The sequence below is a fragment of the Haliotis rufescens genome, unplaced genomic scaffold (genome assembly GCF_023055435.1).
Source record: "Haliotis rufescens isolate VD_foot unplaced genomic scaffold, xgHalRufe1.0.p SCAF_10, whole genome shotgun sequence".
NCBI classification, from domain to species: Eukaryota; Metazoa; Mollusca; class Gastropoda; order Lepetellida; family Haliotidae; genus Haliotis; species Haliotis rufescens.
The window spans coordinates 41668384-41687320 of record NW_025963780.1 but is presented as its reverse complement, the minus strand read 5'-3'; the positions used below and the strand labels follow the sequence as shown (position 1 = coordinate 41687320).

Sequence of the window (18937 nt, the reverse complement as noted above, 5' to 3'; positions counted from 1 at the left end):
TGTCACAACCCATCTCTGTCACACCCATCTCTGTCACAACCCATCTCTGTCACACCCATCTCTGTCACACCCATCTCTGTCACAACCCATCTCTGTCACAACCCATCTCTGTCACAACCCATCTCTGTCAAAACCATCTCTGTCACACCCATCTCTGTCACAACCATCTCTGTCACATTCATCTCTGTCACAACCCATCTCTGTCAAAACCATCTTTGTCACAACCCATCTTAGTCACAACCATCTCTGTCACAACCCATCTGTCACAACCCATCTCTGTCAAAACCATCTCTGTCACAACCCATCTGTCACAACCCATCTCTGTCAAAACCATCTCTGTCACAACCCATCTGTCACAACCCATCTGTCACAACCCATCTCTGTCAAAACCATCTCTGTCACACCCATCTCTGTCAAAACCATCTTTGTCACACCCATCTTTGTCACAACCCATCTCTGTCACACCCATCTCTATCACACCCATCTGTCACAACCCATCTCTGTCAAAACCATCTCTGTCACAACCCATCTGTCACAACCCATCTGTCACAACCCATCTCTGTCACAACCCATCTCTGTCACACCCATCTCTGTCAAAACCATCTTTGTCACACCCATCTTTGTCACAACCCATCTCTGTCACACCCATCTCTATCACACCCATCTGTCACAACCCATCTCTGTCAAAACCATCTCTGTCACACCCATCTTTGTCACAACCCATCTCTGTCAAAACCATCTCTGTCACACCCATCTCTATCACACCCATCTGTCACAACCCATCTCTGTCACAACCCATCTCTGTCACAACCCATCTGTCACAACCCATCTCTGTCACACCCATCTCTGTCACAACCCATCTCTGTCACAACCCATCTCTGTCACACCCATCTCTATCACACCCATCTGTCACAACCATCTGTCACAACCATCTCTGTCACACCCCATCTCTGTCACAACCATCTCTGTCAAAACCATCTTTGTCACAACCCATCTCTGTCACAACCCATCTCTGTCACACCCATCTGTCACAACCCATCTGTCACAACCCATCTCTGTCAAAACCATCTCTGTCACAACCCATCTCTGTCACACCCATCTCTGTCACAACCATCTGTCAAAACCATCTGTCAAAACCCATCTGTCACAACCCATCTCTGTAACAACTCATCTCTGTCACAACCATCTCTGTCACACCCATCTGTCACAACCATCTCTGTCACACCCATCTGTGTCAAAACCCATCTCTGCCACACCCATCTGTCACAACCATCTCTGTCACAACCCATCTCTGTCAAAACCCATCTCTGTCACAACCATCTGTCAAAACCCATCTGTCACAACCATCTGTCAAAACCCATCTGTCACAACCATCTCTGTCACACCCATCTGTCACAACCCATCTCTGTCACACCCATCTGTCACAACCCATCTCTGTCACACCAATCTGTCACAACCCATCTCTGTCACACCCATCTGTCACAACCCATCTCTGTCACACCAACCTGTCACAACCCATCTCTGTCACACCCATCTGTCACACCCATCTGTCACAACCCATCTTAGTCACAACCATCTCTGTCACAACCATCTGTCACAACCCATCTCTGTCACGCCCATCTGTCACAACCATCTGTCACACCCATCTGTCACAACCCATCTCTGTCACACCCATCTGTCACAACCCATCTCTGTCACAACCCATCTCTGTCACAACCATCTGTCACAACCATCTGTCACAACCCATCTGTCACAACCCATCTCTGTCACAACCATCTCTGTCACACCCATCTGTCACAACCCATCTGTCACAACCATCTGTCACAACCCATCTCTGTCACAACCATCTCTGTCACAACCATCTGTCACAACCATCTGTCACAACCCATCTGTCACAACCCATCTCTGTCACAACCATCTCTGTCACACCCATCTGTCACAACCCATCTGTCACAACCATCTGTCACAACCCATCTGTCACAACCATCTCTGTCACAACCCATCTCTGTCACAACCCATCTCTGTCACAACCCATCTCTGTCACAACCCATCTGTCACAACCCATCTCTGTCACAACCCATCTCTGTCACAACCCATCTGTCACAACCCATCTGTCACAACCATCTCTGTCACACCCATCTGTCACAACCCATCTCTGTCACACCCATCTGTCACACTCATCTGTCACAACCCATCTCTGTCACAACCATCTATCACAACCATCTGTCACAACCATCTGTCACAACCCATCTGTCACAACCCATCTCTGTCACACCCATCTGTCACACTCATCTGTCACAACCCATCTCTGTCACAACCCATCTGTCACAACCCACCTCTGTCACACCCATCTCTGTCACAACCCATCTCTGTCACAACCCATCTCTGTCACAACCCATCTCTGTCACACCCATCTGTCACAACCCATCGCTGTCACAACCCATCTGTCACAACCCATCTCTGTCACACCCATCTGTCACACCGATCTGTCACAACCTATCTGTCACACCCATCTGTCACAACCCATCTGTCACAACCATCTGTCACAACCCATCTCTGTCACACCCATCTGTCACACCGATCTGTCACAACCTATCTGTCACACCCATCTGTCACAACCCATCTGTCACAACCCATCTCTGTCACAACCCATCTCTGTCACAACCATCTGTCACACCCATCTGTCACAACCCATCTCTGTCACAACCATCTGTCACAACCCATCTCTGTCACACCCATCTGTCACACCGATCTGTCACAACCTATCTGTCACACCCATCTGTCACAACCCATCTGTCACAACCCATCTGTCACAACCATCTGTCACAACCCATCTGTCACAACCCATCTCTGTCACACCCATCTGTCACAACCCATCTCTGTCACACCCATCTGTCACACCGATCTGTCACAACCTATCTGTCACACCCATCTGTCACAACCCATCTGTCACAACCCATCTCTGTCACAACCCATCTCTGTCACAACCCATCTGTCACAACCATCTCTGTCACACCCATCTGTCACACCGATCTGTCACAACCTATCTGTCACACCCATCTGTCACAACCCATCTGTCACAACCCATCTCTGTCACAACCATCTCTGTCAAAACCATCTCTGTCACAACCCATCTCTGTCACAACCCATCTGTCACAACCCATCTCTGTCACAACCATCTCTGTCACAACCCATCTCTGTCAAAACCATCTCTGTCACAACCCATCTCTGTCACAACCCATCTGTCACACCCATCTGTCACAACCCATCTCTGTCACAACCATCTGTCGCAACCATCTGTGTCACAACCATCTGTGTCACAGCCATCATTCAAATTGGGAGTCTTTGCCTACATTTGCTGCCACTAGGGGCTGAATATTACATGCTTCATGAATTATTTTCCTGATATTCAGAACCATTCAGGAACTATACATGAATTTTCATGACTTCATGAATATGGTCACAAAGGGGTGGCCGCTGATAAACACATGAAACACATAACATCATTCATGAAATAGATGGACATTCAACTGAAACCATATCCAGACAAGGGAGATAATCCAATACTTACGGGATCAGGGAACTCTGTAGGCTGTGAGTAGGCGTTGAAGGTGGGGTGGTCCCTGTTTGTATACAGATGGATGTAGCCTGAAACAGTGGCAGTAAGCAAAGCAGATGAAGTCAGGGGTGCCACACAAATTCTAAGTATCAAAACAATCAGTCTCCTGAGTGAGTGAGTATGGTTTTACACCGTTCTTAGCAATATTCTACCAATATCACGGCGGGGGCACCAGAATGGACATTGTACCCATGTGGGGAATCGAACCCAGGTCTTCAGGGTGACGAGCGGATGCCTTAACCACTAGGCTACACGACCGTCCCATCAGTCCCTGAACTTTTAGCAAAATATTAAGCATGTTAAATGTAAGAAAGAAATTCCTTTGTGTCCGTGAGTTTTTAACCCTGCATTCAGCAATATTCCCAATATATGATAGTGGCTTATAATTAATTGAATCTGGAAACGGCAATCCAGTGAACAATATAATGAGCAAAAATCCATGCCGCCATGGTATGTTGACTCGCCATCAACCAAGTCACTGAGTCTGACCACCCATTCCATTAAGTTGCCACTTACGACCAGCATAGATTGCTAGGAATCAGTTCTAACTCGGAATCAGAACCGGCACCCAATTAAGACTCCTCTTACAATTACCACAGGTCCCCATGGAGATCCAAATCTCAACAAAGCGAAGTCAGTCTTACAACAATCGTAACCATGGTAATGCTGCACTTTGTAAAAAAGGGGTCTGACGTCCAATTTTAGTAAAATCTAAATATTTTTTACATTTGTACATACTTATCCTGCATTACTCCTTAAAGCATCCGCTACTTTCCATTAGGTAAGTAGTAAATGCATTAAGGAGTAATGCAGGATATTAAGCAAAATAATTAGTTAAATCTAAAAACATTTTACATGTGTATACTTTTCCTGTATAACACATAATGCAGGATAAGTAGGAAATAACATCCAAACAGAAGATGGCTGGCTGCTTTACCTGATGAGTCTCCAAAGGACAGGGCGTTGCATGAGGACGAGATGTCGAAGCTGGTGAGTACAGCGCCACCTGTGTTGACCTGGTAGAACATGCTGGAGTTGGACATGGTGTTGTTGGGGTCCACCAGCTGGAAGTGACCCACCTGGGACACCACAGCCAGCTTGTTGGAGTAGTTGGGGACGAAGCGGAGAAACGTGGGGTCGATTGACACCTGGATGGGTGCCACTGCTCGCATCACCCGCATGTCATACACCTTGAGGAACCGGTCAGCCTGGAGGTTACCCATCCTGTAATACAGACAAGACAGTTCTGAGTATTCTCAGACAAGAATCACACCTTCTTTTAGTCTTCAAAGAAATATCATTTCGCAAAACTTATTGTGATTAACGAACAATGATGAAGTTTAGAGAAAACTCTGTGTTAGTCTGTCTGCCTGACAAGAAAGTTCTGAGTATTCTCAGACAAGAATCACACCTTCTTTTAGTCTTCAAAGAAATATCATTTCGCAAAACTTATTGTGATTAACGAACAATGATGAAGTTTAGAGAAAACTCTGTGTTAGGCTGTCTGCCTGACAAGACAGTTCTGAGTATTCTCAGACAAGAATCACACCTTCTTTTAGTCTTCAAAGAAATATCATTTCGCAAAACTTATTGTGATTAACGAACAATGATGAAGTTTAGAGAAAACTCTGTGTTAGTCTGTCTGCCTGACAAGAAAGTTCTGAGTATTCTCAGACAAGAATCACACCTTCTTTTAGTCTTCAAAGAAATATCATTTCGCAAAACTTATTGTGATTAACGAACAATGATGAAGTTTGGAGAAAACTCTGTGTTAGTCTGTCTGCCTGACAAGAAAGTTCTGAGTATTCTCAGACAAGAATCACACCTTCTTTTAGTCTTCAAAGAAATATCATTTCGCAAAACTTATTGTGATTAACGAACAATGATGAAGTTTGGAGAAAACTCTGTGTTAGTTGTTTAATGCCACTCTCAGTGATATTCCAGCTACATGCCATCCCATCCCACAACCCATCTCTGTCACACCCATCTCTGTCACACCCATCTGTCACAACCATTTGTCACAACCATCTGTCACACCCATCTGTCATACCCATCTGTCGCACCCATCTCTGTCACAACCCATCTCATGCCTGTAAAATAGCAAGTCTGGACCACTTATTCCAGCGATTAATATGATCCACGTGGGAGATGATCCACGTCATTGAGGTTCAAGTACATGCTATCAACCAAATCACCAGTCTCACATCCCAATCCATTAAGTCGTCTCTTATGACCAGCATAGGATGTTAGGGAGCTATTCTAACTGGTAAATTCTCACTGGTGTGAGAAAAACTGTGCAACCACATGCAAAACGGAAGTGTTACTCCAGGACCATCTTCCTGAGGCAAGTGTGTCCACCAGCCCATATCAAAGCCCCTTTCTCCCATTGCCACACCATAACCAATCACTAGTTGTGCCCCTTGTAATGAAAACGTGATATCCAATCAAATCGCTGTTCTTATCTCATATAGCTTTACAAAGGTGGCGAAGACCTAGTCCACCATATAACGAAAACATTCGGAATTTCATCCCTGACACGAAAACATAGGCAATCATTTGGGGGGGGGGGGGGGGTTAAAAAGATGAAAAAGACATATTTGTTTCAACAAAGATAGACAGCGGTAAATCACTTTGATATAAACTGGTACCAGTCGTGGATGTTAAGGAAAGTGGGCCTGATGTGGCAAGGGTAGGAACAAGACTTTAATAAAAAGGCTAGTGGGTGCTCTTGCCTCTGGAAGATGCTTCAGGACTAGCAGAGGCTTAGTCACAGAAAGAGCCTATTTGGTCTTATTAACTGCAGTGTATGACTTGCATGGATGTTTTCTTGTGCCTACCTGTTAGAGAAGCCACAGGTGACAAGGAGGTGATCATGGAGATCGAAGTCTGACAGCGTGCCTGTGTGAGCTTCCAAAACATGCTCAGCCTTCATTGACTGGGGGTCATACAAGGTCACCTGCAACAAAAGGGTCAAAGTCATGTACAGTAAAGACTGACTATCACGTGTATCCACATTTCCTGCATATACCTTACCTGAGTCGAGTCTGACTAGTCACCTCCTGCTTGTGAGTGTGACTCTCCACTCCCCCAACACACAGACACAGACACAGACACAGACACACACACACACACACACACACACACACACACACACACACACACACACTCACCCGTCCACTGGTGTCCCCTGCACAGATGTACTTGCTGGAATGACGGAAGATAGCACATCCAGGCTCCTTCACTTCAAACTGAAAGAGCAACACTCATCAAATTAGTAATTACAAAACAAGTATTCTTTTCACGACACATTATTTGCAGAGGACGTATGTTTTTGAAAAACCTGAGACAATATTGTTTCAATCTGGAAGCTTGGTGACATCAGTGAGACTGCTTTGTCCCGATCGACAAGGTTTCTGTAAATTTGCAGGCAAACCACAAAAAAGAGACCTGTTAGAGTTGACCATTTCTGATGTGCTCATCTAAACACTGTTCCATTAATCTGCTTCACTCCCCACAAAGACAGCCTCTATGGTATAGTGGATAGATCATCTGCCCGCAGAGCATAGACATTACCAAAAGACATTAAACCTGTTGTTTCTCTGCCTGGCCCTCGGCATTAAGGGGAAAAAAGCAAGGACTGGTTGGCACAGAGTTAGATAACTGTGTGCAAATGCAGCATGGTATCTCATAACGTTAGAGTGAGTGAGTGAGTTGTGTTTAACGCCGCTTTTAACAGTATTACAGTTATATCACGGCGTGTCAGCTTAATGTGGGAGGAAAGCCCCAAGTGATGCAGGTCTCAGACGTTTACCACTTCGGTGAAACCCACGAGCACGGGTATGGTGCTGACAAACCTAGAAACATAATCGGGGCGAACCGGGATTCGAACCCACAATCCTAGGTTTCTGGCGTACCCAAGGGACGCAACTCTGCACAGCGAATCGCGGCGCCTTAGACGACTGGGCCACCCGTGCCCCCTCATAACGTTAGAACAAGGACATGTTGTTATACATGATATCAGTGCAATAACCTCAAACGCGACATTAAACACCACTTCATCTCACCTCGCCTTCAACATGTTCAAACAGTAAACACACAAGTTTATACAAATCTCAGTTACTGAAGATACATGTTCACCCTGTAACGTTACCTGGTTCACTTCTATGCCCTTGTTGAGGTCGACCTCAATGACCTTGGTCTGGTGTCCCCCCATGAGCACTGAGTGAGGGCCGGTTGCCATCATACACTGCATGTCCTGAAGATTCCCATCACCTCTGTTGAACAGAAGTCCAGACAAATTACCACAAAAGTTACATGACATTAGCAGGGTCTACTTTACACCCTATACAACCTAAAAAGTCGTCTGTCACAGCTTCTAACCTTTGAACATAAATGAGCCGTGAAATGCATTCACCCCGACCGCTGTTATTGTACTGGACATTTTCTCTACATCTGTAAGCACTGTTTTGCTTGTAATAATAAAATTATTTGACAAAGTTATCAAGGAAAAAGACACTGTCATACACAGTTGGTGACTCTCATAACTGCTTGATGAACATGTACTACCACATGAGAAGTACTGTCAAAATCTAGTAGCTCATTTACATTACTGTGAGTATTGTTATATATGTCATTGTTTCCGTCCATGCCGAAGTGAACCACCGTCATATAGCTTGAATATTGCTGAGTGTGGCGTAAATCAACAAACCAACCCTGCCGAAATGACAATATGCTCCAGGTCAAAATGTGTCACTTTAATAACGTGAGCAAGATCACTCACATTTTTCACAATAATTTCAAGATTAACAGTAGATTATTAACCCAAACTAGAGTGAGTGAGTTGGGCTTAACACCGCTTTTAACATTATTCCAGTTATATCGCAGCGTGACCCAAACTAGAGTTTCTATCTTAAAATTTAACTCCTACTATATATATATCTGTCTGTCTGAATGACAATCACATCCCTATCCTCCCCATTTTTGGCATGGCATTTTTCAAAATTCCAAATTATTATCCAAATGTAATTAAGCAACCCTAAAAGCTCTCCCCCAGGTTGCCTTAACTTTTTTGACAAATCTTTTTCGACCAATCCACTAATGGCCTGGCTGGCCTGTGCACGATATAAAACCCCACAACTCAGTCAGTCAGACAATCTCACATGAGTCAATATGGCCGACATTGAGTCTCCACACCCCTGCCAGCCCCGTGTTTGGGGGGGACAAAACAGGAACACACACTCATGTTCACAATCCCGGCAATGACTGGTCCCTCTCTGGACTTACATGTAGTTCATGATGGAGAAGCCCCGCCGAACTGACAGACGCATGCTGTTCTTGGTGAGAGACAGGATGCCATTCTCCAAGGTCAGAATCTGTCGGATGTCATTGGATGCGTGGACGTGGAATGAGGTGTATTTCTGCATGTCAGACCCATAGTAGGAGGTCACATGGCCCTGTAAACAGAAGTGGCAACAAATGACACGGGATAGTGAGTACAAGACTACAGGGGTGAAACAATACATCGGTGCACCGATGCAGCGTGGGTTTTCATTAGGGGTGACTATGGTCTGGAAATCTCTATTGCGATAACTATTGATATTGAAAGAAACCACTGCGGTAACTATTGCGATAAATATCTATAGTTTTCAGTGTATCATTTTAGATGGATTTTAGAGTTGAATTGAACCTTAGAACTGAAGTTTCCTTTGAATGTGATAACCATAACAACAAATAAAAAGTAAAGTTTGAGATATGACTGATTTGTTTTTTCTTTCCCTAATAATTTAAGAAATTTGTTTTTACCACATTACCATGTGTAAATTACTACCAGTCATGATCAAAAGAAAAACAAATTTGAACAGCATTGCATGTATTTTATTGATATGGTAAATACAATCAAAACTATCGATATTCCTAACTGAAAACAATACTATTGATTGGAAACTGATTTAACAATCGATTTATTGACTTTATGTGCTTACCAATAGCAATATATCGATATTTCGATTTATCGTGACACCCCTAGTTTACATGCGATGATACAAAACATGATACGTCTTTTTCTGTATTCATACAAGACGATACACTTTAATAACCCCCACTTAAGTGTTATTGTCAGTCAAATATTGCAAAATGTGTTGTGATTAGCTTTTCAAGTTCACTACTGAATATAGCCACTTTGAACATGTGTCTACCACTAGCTCTTCCTTTGGAACCTGCCCTGAAATATTAAAAGTCAAGAAGTTTCCATGTGATTTGATGTGAATATGCGTATCGTGATACATATCCTATCGTGACCTTGCTGCATCGTTTCTCCCTACTGAACTTACAATGACTGAATGTTGTTTTACGTCAGCAATTACAGGGATATCATGGTGGTTTGTCAAAAATCAAACTTAGGCCAGGTAAACCTGTCTTGACAGAGGAGAGCAGTATATAAACATGATAAACCATGATTTGAAATACAAATGACAATATTTGGAAATTTGGCGTTTTTTTCACATATCATGCATATTTTCATCTTATTGGCAACATTTACAAAAGTGACAAGTCGAATTGAAATTATGAAATTCAGAAATTAACAACTGATTCCTGTGATTGAAAAATTAATCATTATTCCAATAAACTGCAATTCGAAAGCCAGGCTAATACTCATACCTAGTGGTTGATAACATGATCAAGTCCAACATCACTGAGGTACAAGGACATATAGTGAGTCAAGTCTAAACACCTAACCATCACATCCCCACTTCAGTCAGCTGCTATGACAAGCAGGTGAGATACCACATGTATGAAGGACCTGGGCCCCGCTCCACAAAGTGATCGTAGCACTACAACTGTCATAAGCTAACGTAAAAGAATGGCAGTTAGCCAGTTACGTTAGTGCTAAGTCGTATTTGTGGAACGGGACCCTAACAGAATCTCCAAATGAACAAGTACGCTGTCAATGAACAATACATTACCAAAGAAGGGAGTTAAAGAATGGTGACAATTATTCATTTTATAATGCATTTAGTGATGATGTACAATATGTTAATCTAAAAACATAAAATCAGTTTTTCACTCAGAATGCTCAGCATGTTTGTGTGAAATAACTCATTTTATCAGACAAACTCTCGGTCTGCCTCAATGCTTTCAGAGTTAGAACATAAAACATTACGAAGATCATTAACATGACTGAGAAAATGTCATGAACTGTATAATGAGATAACTTCATTGTTTGACAAACAGCCCAAAAGCATCAGACTTTGTTACATTTGTTTGTTTTTTAACGTTGCACTTAGCAATTTTTCAGCTATATGACAGCAAACAAAAGGTCATTAACAAAAGCAAACTTACACTCTGTGTTCCTGCCCAAAGTAGTTCCTGTGTGTCAAAGGTCATACATGACACCCCATACGGACTTCCCCCGTCCATGAACACGCTGTGATGGTGAGTGTACTCGGACCTCTCTCCCCCAGGGTGGGGGTACATGTGTTCCATGTTGTCCTGGTAGCCTTCACCCCCCATCATGTTGGGGTTCATGGGAGGGGGTGGGATTATCTCCCCTTGTATTCCATCAGGCCGAGGGAATGTTGGGGGCATGCCAGGAAACTCCATTATTGATGCTGTCCACTTCCTTTAAATAAATCTGTGTATGATCCTAATACATCTGAAATAGTTATGACAACCAGCATTAGCATGATTAAGGCTGAGAAAATACACTGATACTCAGCAACAACCCCGTAATTGGAGTCCACCATCTTTTTAAAAAAAAAAACCAACAAAACATTTGTACCGTATTTGCTGTAATATGTGCCAAGGGTGCTTTATTGAAACTACACACAAGTTAAATTTGACTTCAGAGATAGAACAGTAGTGAACAAACTCAACAAAACGTCAACAAAACTAAAATGTGTTTGATAATACTTACAAGGCAATTATATACCTATTCTGACCTCTTTTTTTTTCACAAAAGTTTTAACATAAACAAAAAATACAGACTGTCATGTACATGTTCAGCCTCAGTAGGGGGCACACATTATGATTACTTAGAGATTGGTCTTGAAGTTGGTCAGGCACTACTTATATTATGCGTATTGGAAAAGGGTGCTTAATCATGTTAATATGGCGAATACGGTCTTGGTTTTCATTTTTAAGGTGGAATTCTTAATCAAAGTTCACTTTTGTTCACTTTTGATGACAATAAATCTTTGTCCACATTTTGAGGAGTGATAATGGAAAAGATTGTCTTTAAAAAAATTACACTATTGGAAGCCAATTTAAAATGTATAAGTGAAACACAATGCCTACAGTGCACACTGGGAGACATTTTTACAAACAGCTTGATCCATGTTCTCCATGATCCAAACAATCCATCTGACAATCATCTGACAAAAGGTCACTGCTATCAACCAGTTTGGGCTTATTTTTCCCAATTGGTTAATATAGGTTTGTTCTAATAGCATAATGAAAACATATTTAGCATTATGTTTTGTGACTGGAGAAAAACATGAACAATGGAAAAGCTAGCAAGTAGTTTTCAGGCAAGTACTTGCAGAAATATTAGGAGTGATGTTTGATAGTGATAAGCAGCGGGATCCAAGCGTGAAGGAGTTGGGAGTAACCGATTCCAACCCTATGGATTGAGTGAGTGAGTATGGTTTTACGCCGCTTTTAGCAATATTCCAGCAATATCATGGCGGGGAACACCAGAAATGGGCTTCACACATTGTACCCATGTCGGGAATCGAACCCGGGTCTTCGGCGTGACGAGCAAACGCTTTAACCACTAGGCTACCCCACCTATGGATTGAAGAGGCGCACAAGATCATGAAGTGTGATCCATCAAACTTAAATAGCACTATCTACAAATATAGTTGTGACCAGTCTTTCCCAAAATTGTTTGGAGAAAATATTTTACATAAGAAAAGGACATTAGCCTAACCAAGCTTCAAGAATGTTCAAGCTAGCAAGGCGAGTTTGACCAACCACTGCAGAGACTGTAGGTTACCCCAAACCTACTCCTAGCCCTTGGAGCCCTTGGAGCCCTTTGTGATCAAGCTAGGCTTTATGATCATAGGAGTTATATCCCTCTTTCTGGATTAGTTAAATAACCCCTTTTAGCAAATTAATCAAAAGTAATTTGATGAAAATATGTACAATTTTATCAAGTTTTGAATTTAACAGAAAAAAGGCTACTGTACATAAAGGCAAACAATCAGGTGCTGATCACTTGGTAAATGAGCACTAATTATCTGTGATAATGCCAATGGTCCTGTGGAAAAGTGTTGGCTCATTTGATCAATAAGCACAGCATTAATCAGGCAACATCAGTTCCATCCTCCACACAATGCAAATTAAAATCCGTAAATTTGTAGCCCTACTGTAGAAGTGCAGTAGCCTCTACTCTCCAAGTGGAGATCAGCCTGCAGATGGAGTCAATATTATAGCAGCATAAGCTGCACCCAACAAACTACACAGTTCCCCTTGCCACAAAGCGATCTAAGAGCTAAGCTGATTATAACTCAAATACTTACACATAGGCTTACGGTAGGCGTAGTGCTAAAATCGCGTTGTGGAGCGGAACCTTCAGTCTTGCCGGGAATTTCAACTGGCACTTTGCTGTTGATATGGGGCCGATAATTATTGCAAAGATCTCAAAGGAATGTGGACAATCGGAAAGACAGAGGCTCGTGGATCAATCTCAGTAATGGTGAATTCATTATATAGCCGTTAATGCTTAATCAAATACGACAAATATTGTGAGCAGATCTTTGATGAAGTTTTTAGCCAATGTTTCAAGAACTTCTCTATCTCAGGCGATCTAGGCCTAATTGGCGATTGTCAGACGTATTCATCGAGAAAAACTACGATCAAGGGCAAACCAACAACCTTAAACAATCACCATCAACTTTCGTTAGGTATCAGTGTTTTCGTAACCGTAGAAAATCGTATGAATCTTACCAATATTTGCATTTTGGGCATACAAACACAAACACGCTTCTGGATTACGTCCCTTTAACATCGGGTTGATCAAAAAGTAGAAGTGAAGACAATAATGTTAATATGCACTTCGGTTTAGTGTGCAGTCATTCCCATCACGCTAAATAATCCTTTCAAATTCCTTACAAATCATTATGATAACGTATTTCTATATAGTAATGTGTATTGTGAACGATGTTCAACTCATGATTCACATTCTTTTAACCTTCGTTTCGCTGTGATACATTTTCGTGTTACCCTATGTTATCATAACCTGATAATTTAAACAATACACGCTACATGTCTGAGCAAGAACAGTGAGATAGACAATATGTATAAATAATGCCAACGTTTGTTCCAATTAACTCGACATTAGAATCCCTTCCATTGTGTTCCTGCAAATCTTGTATTATTAGTGGTTTAACCAAGGGAGGTAACTCTGTCTAACCAGCTGCGAGCGAGAGAACAGCTGCCAGTCGCCTCTTTCCCTCATATTATTCAAGGTAAGAGTTCTTGGTTGCAGTAGTTATTTAGCATATCCCGCCATTTGTACACATGTTTGGGAAATAGCATACCATGAAGTTAAATAAATGACAACAATGGAATTCCTTTTGAAACTTGATCGCAGTAGTAGGCTACCTGTTGATCAAAGATCAGTATTCAGATTTGAAGCGAACATGACACGGACCACAGGAACTCGAAGATAGCGTGTATAGCATAATATATTCGTACAGAAAAAAATTCACACCCCTCTATCATATAGACAAGGGGTGACACCCGCCATCTTGGTTCTTATTCAAGATTTCGCACTCGGTTCGAATCACAGCTCGATATATAACATGAAATATGAATGTCACTTATTTCAACCTATTGGAACTTGCTAAACAAACCATAAGCTACACAATCATGTTTATCTGTGGTCACCTCACCTCGTATTTATTTTAAAACAACCATCAAATCTCAACCATAAGCTTCACTGTCGAGGTAAACAAGGAATTACAGCGCAACACGGGTTTGAACACTCTCCTACCTAGAGTTCCATGCTGTCGACAGCCAGCTAGCATAGTACCTCTGCCACAGGCCAGCGCCATGTGACGATTCGTCACATCTTTCACAGTCCATTCAAGATATTGCATATGCTTTTCATCCGTTTCATGTTTGACAAGTCTACACATTTTCATAAACAAATGTCAAAGAATGGTTAACTTTCATTGAGAAAGTATGCAAATACGTAAAAATCTACTTGCTTTTGCGTAGTTATCCTATGTTTACATTGGTTGTACGGCTCCACGTGCTGTCATCGAAGCCCAACGGAGAGCTAGCGACACGGTAACTTTGATGCATAAATATATATATTGTCATGCAACTCACTGTCGCAGTTGTAGTAGCATATCTATATACAGTTATGCAAAACAATATGTAAAGCGCCCCCAAATACTTGCATTGGTCCGTTCTATACTGATTTCTGAAAAAGCGTGTTTGTTTACAAACAAGAGAAAAGTCTGATCACGTGATATGCAAATTAGCCTGTGGCAGTGGTGTTATGCTGAGTCACCACTGCGACGGAGTGTGGGGTTTGAACTAACCTAACGTTTCTGATTGGTTAAAATGTGTATCATAATATCAGCACAGTGAGGGGAGGGAAATTCAAGACTTTCAATGATAATCTGCTTCAAAATGCTTAATTATGCTGTAGATTTCCTTGTCAACCCAAACGTTTTGCAAGCAGGCTTACCTTTGACGGTTTTGAATTTTCCCTCCCTTCACTGTGTGCTTATATTTATATCCACTATTATATATTTTAGCCAATCAGAAACGTTTGGCGAGTTCAAGCCCGTGTAGCGCCGTAATTTCCGGCCACCTTTTTCTTGTTTACCTCTGCGGCGAAGCTTATGGTTGAGATTTGATGGTTCTTTTAAAATAAATACGAGGTGAGGTGACCACAGATGAACACGATTCTATTTCCATAACAAAAACACCATGGCTTATGCCCCTTGCAATATGACGTCATTGGTGCCAATTGATAAACATTATGATGTCATCATGCTCTGTTAGAGCCGCTTCACGTGGTGTAGGTACAGGTGTGTGATCCTAGCGTCTCAGATGCCAGCCAGCATAGTGTTATGCTGAGTCACCACTGCGCAGGAGTGTGTCGTAGGCCATGTTGTTTTACCGCAAACTGGTACTTGATATCTTTTGCGTTGAGAATAGACAGGGACCCAGTTGAATTGGCACCAATTACGTCATAATCTAAGGGGTATAACTCAGGCCTGTTTAGCTCGAAAAACGAAGGCCTCATAACGGTAATCATTTTCACACTATTGTGAGCTTCCTACTTTCACTGAAAAAAATTGAGTGTATATTTTCAAACACAGATACTAACTAATTCTAAAATTGTGTTTTGTTTAGAAAAAGAAAGAAAGTGATTTTTGCATGTACACTTCCCCTTTAATCATAAGCATTTTCGGAAATATGTAAAATAAATGGCCTCCTACCTCTCGGGTCTTAAGAACATTGGATGGAAATCTAATTATTATTTTATCACGGAGCCTTATCATGATAGAGGGATGAAAATATACTCATTTGAAACATGAAGTCAAAATGTAACATGGATGTATGCTCATACTATTGACCTCTTGTTTGTCTGTTTCTCTGGCCCTGTTGTTATTTAATCTTTGCACAAAGATATGATCATGCTTTCATCTTGCTTATTTGGTCACATTGTACATGTAACATTTTGAAGATGATGTTACTAGATATATTTCATTGTTCCTGGGGGGCGGTCGGGTAGCCTAGTGGTTAAAGCGTTCGCTTGTCACGCCGAAGACCTGGGTTCGATTCCCGACATGGGTACAATGTGTGAAGCGCATTTCTGGGGTCCCCCGCCGTGATATTGCTGGAATATTGCTAAAAGTGGTGTAAAACTATACTCACTCACTCACTCACTCATTGTTCCTGGGAACGTTGAGATTGATAGCGATTTAATTTTAATATTATCTGCAGCATTCAGAGTAATTATATAGTTGCACCCAAAACAGTCTGTTAGTCTTAAAGGGTCTGTCATCAAGTTAGTGGGTAAATTATGATGTTAAGTTTCATCAACCCATTGTCTGTGGTAGTATATCAGTTAACACTATCAAACTACACATTAATTTATATTCCAGCACTGGTCATGATGATGGCACCTGCAGCATGTGTCTCCATGGAGATGATCTCTGAGGCCATCATCAGTGGTGCAAGTGATAGAGATGTCATGGCCGCATTCCACAACAGTGGCATGTCACTGGAAGATCTCACAAGATGGAGGCATCCGCTTCTGGCCATCAATGTATTCCAACTTGCCATTTTGTATAAACGAGCTGATCTGGTCCAGTCTCTTGGAACAATTAGCCCCTTCTTCTTGTCTGACAGATCCTTGTATAAGAAACAGATTGTTTGCGACACTGACAAAGCCTTGTGTGTCTGCAGAAGATGCCAAACAACTGAGGATCGAGATATAAAGGACTCTGGAGATTCGGTTGGGCAGGTACTCAACATAGCTGAGGAAACATGTGAAGATGAAGCTTCAGGAAACAGACACAAGCAGATAATAAACACATCCTCATCAGTAAGAAGCTGCAGCCTTTCTGATAAACCAGATATTACTCAGGAAGATCTGTCCACTGATCAAGACGGCAACAGTGACATGATCATTAACCCACCCCTACATCTTGCATGCATGGTTGGTTGTATCGATAGTATCAAGTATCTCTTAGAAAAACCAAGTTCCTTTTCGTTGAATGAAGTTGCCTATGTGTCTATAGCTGTAAGGACTGGGGAATCAAAGACAAGCAGCATGTACTATTCCTTGCCCTTGACACAGAGCAAGAGAGGAAAGCCATTTGAATTTTGCGTCTCTGGTGGCCATGTTGATTTTGCCTTTTATTTCCTGAACAATATCATTATTCAGTGTCTAGCTCTGAGGTTTTTGTATGCCGGAGTCCGAGAACCATCCTCCATGCTCCACAAGGCATGTTCTATAGGATGTGGTCCTTTGGTTGAGTTGCTGCTGAAGAACTCTTTCCGTGACGTCATCAGCCTTAGTGATAAGAATGGCAAGACCCCACTTCATGTGGCGGTATGGAATGGCGACACTGACACAATCCACCACCTTCTGGAATGTGGAGCATCGGTCAATGCTCTTACAGAATCGAAAGGTTGTCTTCACATCCTGTACCGATCCAAACTCCACCCATACAACTACATTGCCAACACAAAGCTGCTCATACAATTTGGCGTCAATGTACACATCACAGACAAAAATGGTAAATCTGCACTTCATATCCTTGCTGAGGAAATTGGCATCAGTCGAACTGATGTGATGCGGTACTGGAAGAAAGCATCCAATGCGATCGGTGAAATGACGTCCTCGAAGTGCAACCCAGAAGGGGATAATTATTCTATGAGCACCTACCAGAGCGATCTCATCACCTGTCTGGAACTGCTTCTAGAGAAGGGCATGAACCCAAACAAAGTAACCACCATGTCAGCGTTCAACGAGACAGTGTTGGAAGTCCTACTGCAGTACAGTTCCCTTCCTTACACCCAGACCACCCTGTGGAACAGTCCACTGCTTGTATATCGGGCAGTGGAACTACTATTGTCCAACGGCGCCAACCCCAATATTCCCAGCAGATGCTCAGACCTGCCGATCTTCACCTACTTCATCATGAACCATCTCAATGATATAGAAGATAAAAATATGAAACACAAATTTATTCACCTGTTTAGTTTGTATGGTACCGACTTCGACCGTCCATATATGAACGGGTGCTACCCATTGGTGGCAGCTGTAGAGAAACAGACTTCTCTGAATGTGGTGGAGCTGATTGGTAGTCTGATGGACATAGAGCATCTGCATCATGCCATGATGACTGTCCAGCAGAGATTCCTGCCCCCGCTCATGTATTCTAACAAGCCTAAGGAAGTAGACTTTGCATATGGGGTTGTGCAACTGTTTGAAAAGCTAAGGATAAGATCACTGAGACATCTTTGTAAAGTTACAATCTTGAAACAAGTTACGTGTGCAGCTAGAGATGTCAAACAGCTTCCTCTGCCCAGTTACCTCAAGACTTATATCACCACTGCCTCATTCTAAGCCTGTTAAAAGTCAGATCATATGTTTTTATATTTTTTTACCAATATTTTAAAATGGTGGAAAGAAAAAAATGATACATTCAGGGATAATTAGAGATTATTTGTTTTTTTGGGTTAAACGCAGCACTCAGCAATATTCGAACTATATGACGTGGTCTGTAAATAATCAAGTCTGGACCAGAAAATCCAGTGGTTGATATCATTAGCATCAATCCACGA

At 42.2% G+C, this 18937-nt stretch overlaps 2 protein-coding genes across 5 annotated transcripts in view; one reads left to right on the top strand and one right to left on the bottom strand.

Moving 5' to 3' along the window:
* LOC124146742 (PAN2-PAN3 deadenylation complex catalytic subunit Pan2-like) overlaps positions 1–13627 on the bottom strand; it is a 44305-nt gene extending 30678 nt beyond the window's left edge. For 2 of the 4 annotated variants that reach the window (XM_048390785.1, XM_048390794.1), the window contains exons 1-9: positions 13565–13606; positions 13138–13222; positions 10958–11270; positions 8903–9072; positions 7770–7893; positions 6790–6867; positions 6457–6575; positions 4557–4843; positions 3572–3648 (exon numbers count right to left, since the gene is read on the bottom strand). In XM_048390785.1, the coding sequence (XP_048246742.1) occupies positions 3572–3648; positions 4557–4843; positions 6457–6575; positions 6790–6867; positions 7770–7893; positions 8903–9072; positions 10958–11218 (1116 nt within the window). In that variant the 5' untranslated portion in view covers positions 11219–11270; positions 13138–13222; positions 13565–13606. The other 2 variants (XM_048390791.1, XM_048390789.1) reach the window with 2 other exon arrangements.
* A 253-nt stretch (positions 13628–13880) lies between these two features.
* LOC124146740 (ankyrin-1-like) lies at positions 13881–18937 on the top strand. The gene is made up of 2 exons (XM_046517184.2): positions 13881–14085; positions 16747–18937. Exon 2 carries the CDS (start codon positions 16755–16757, stop codon positions 18717–18719), a length of 1965 nt encoding a protein of 654 aa, XP_046373140.2. The 5' UTR covers positions 13881–14085; positions 16747–16754; the 3' UTR covers positions 18720–18937.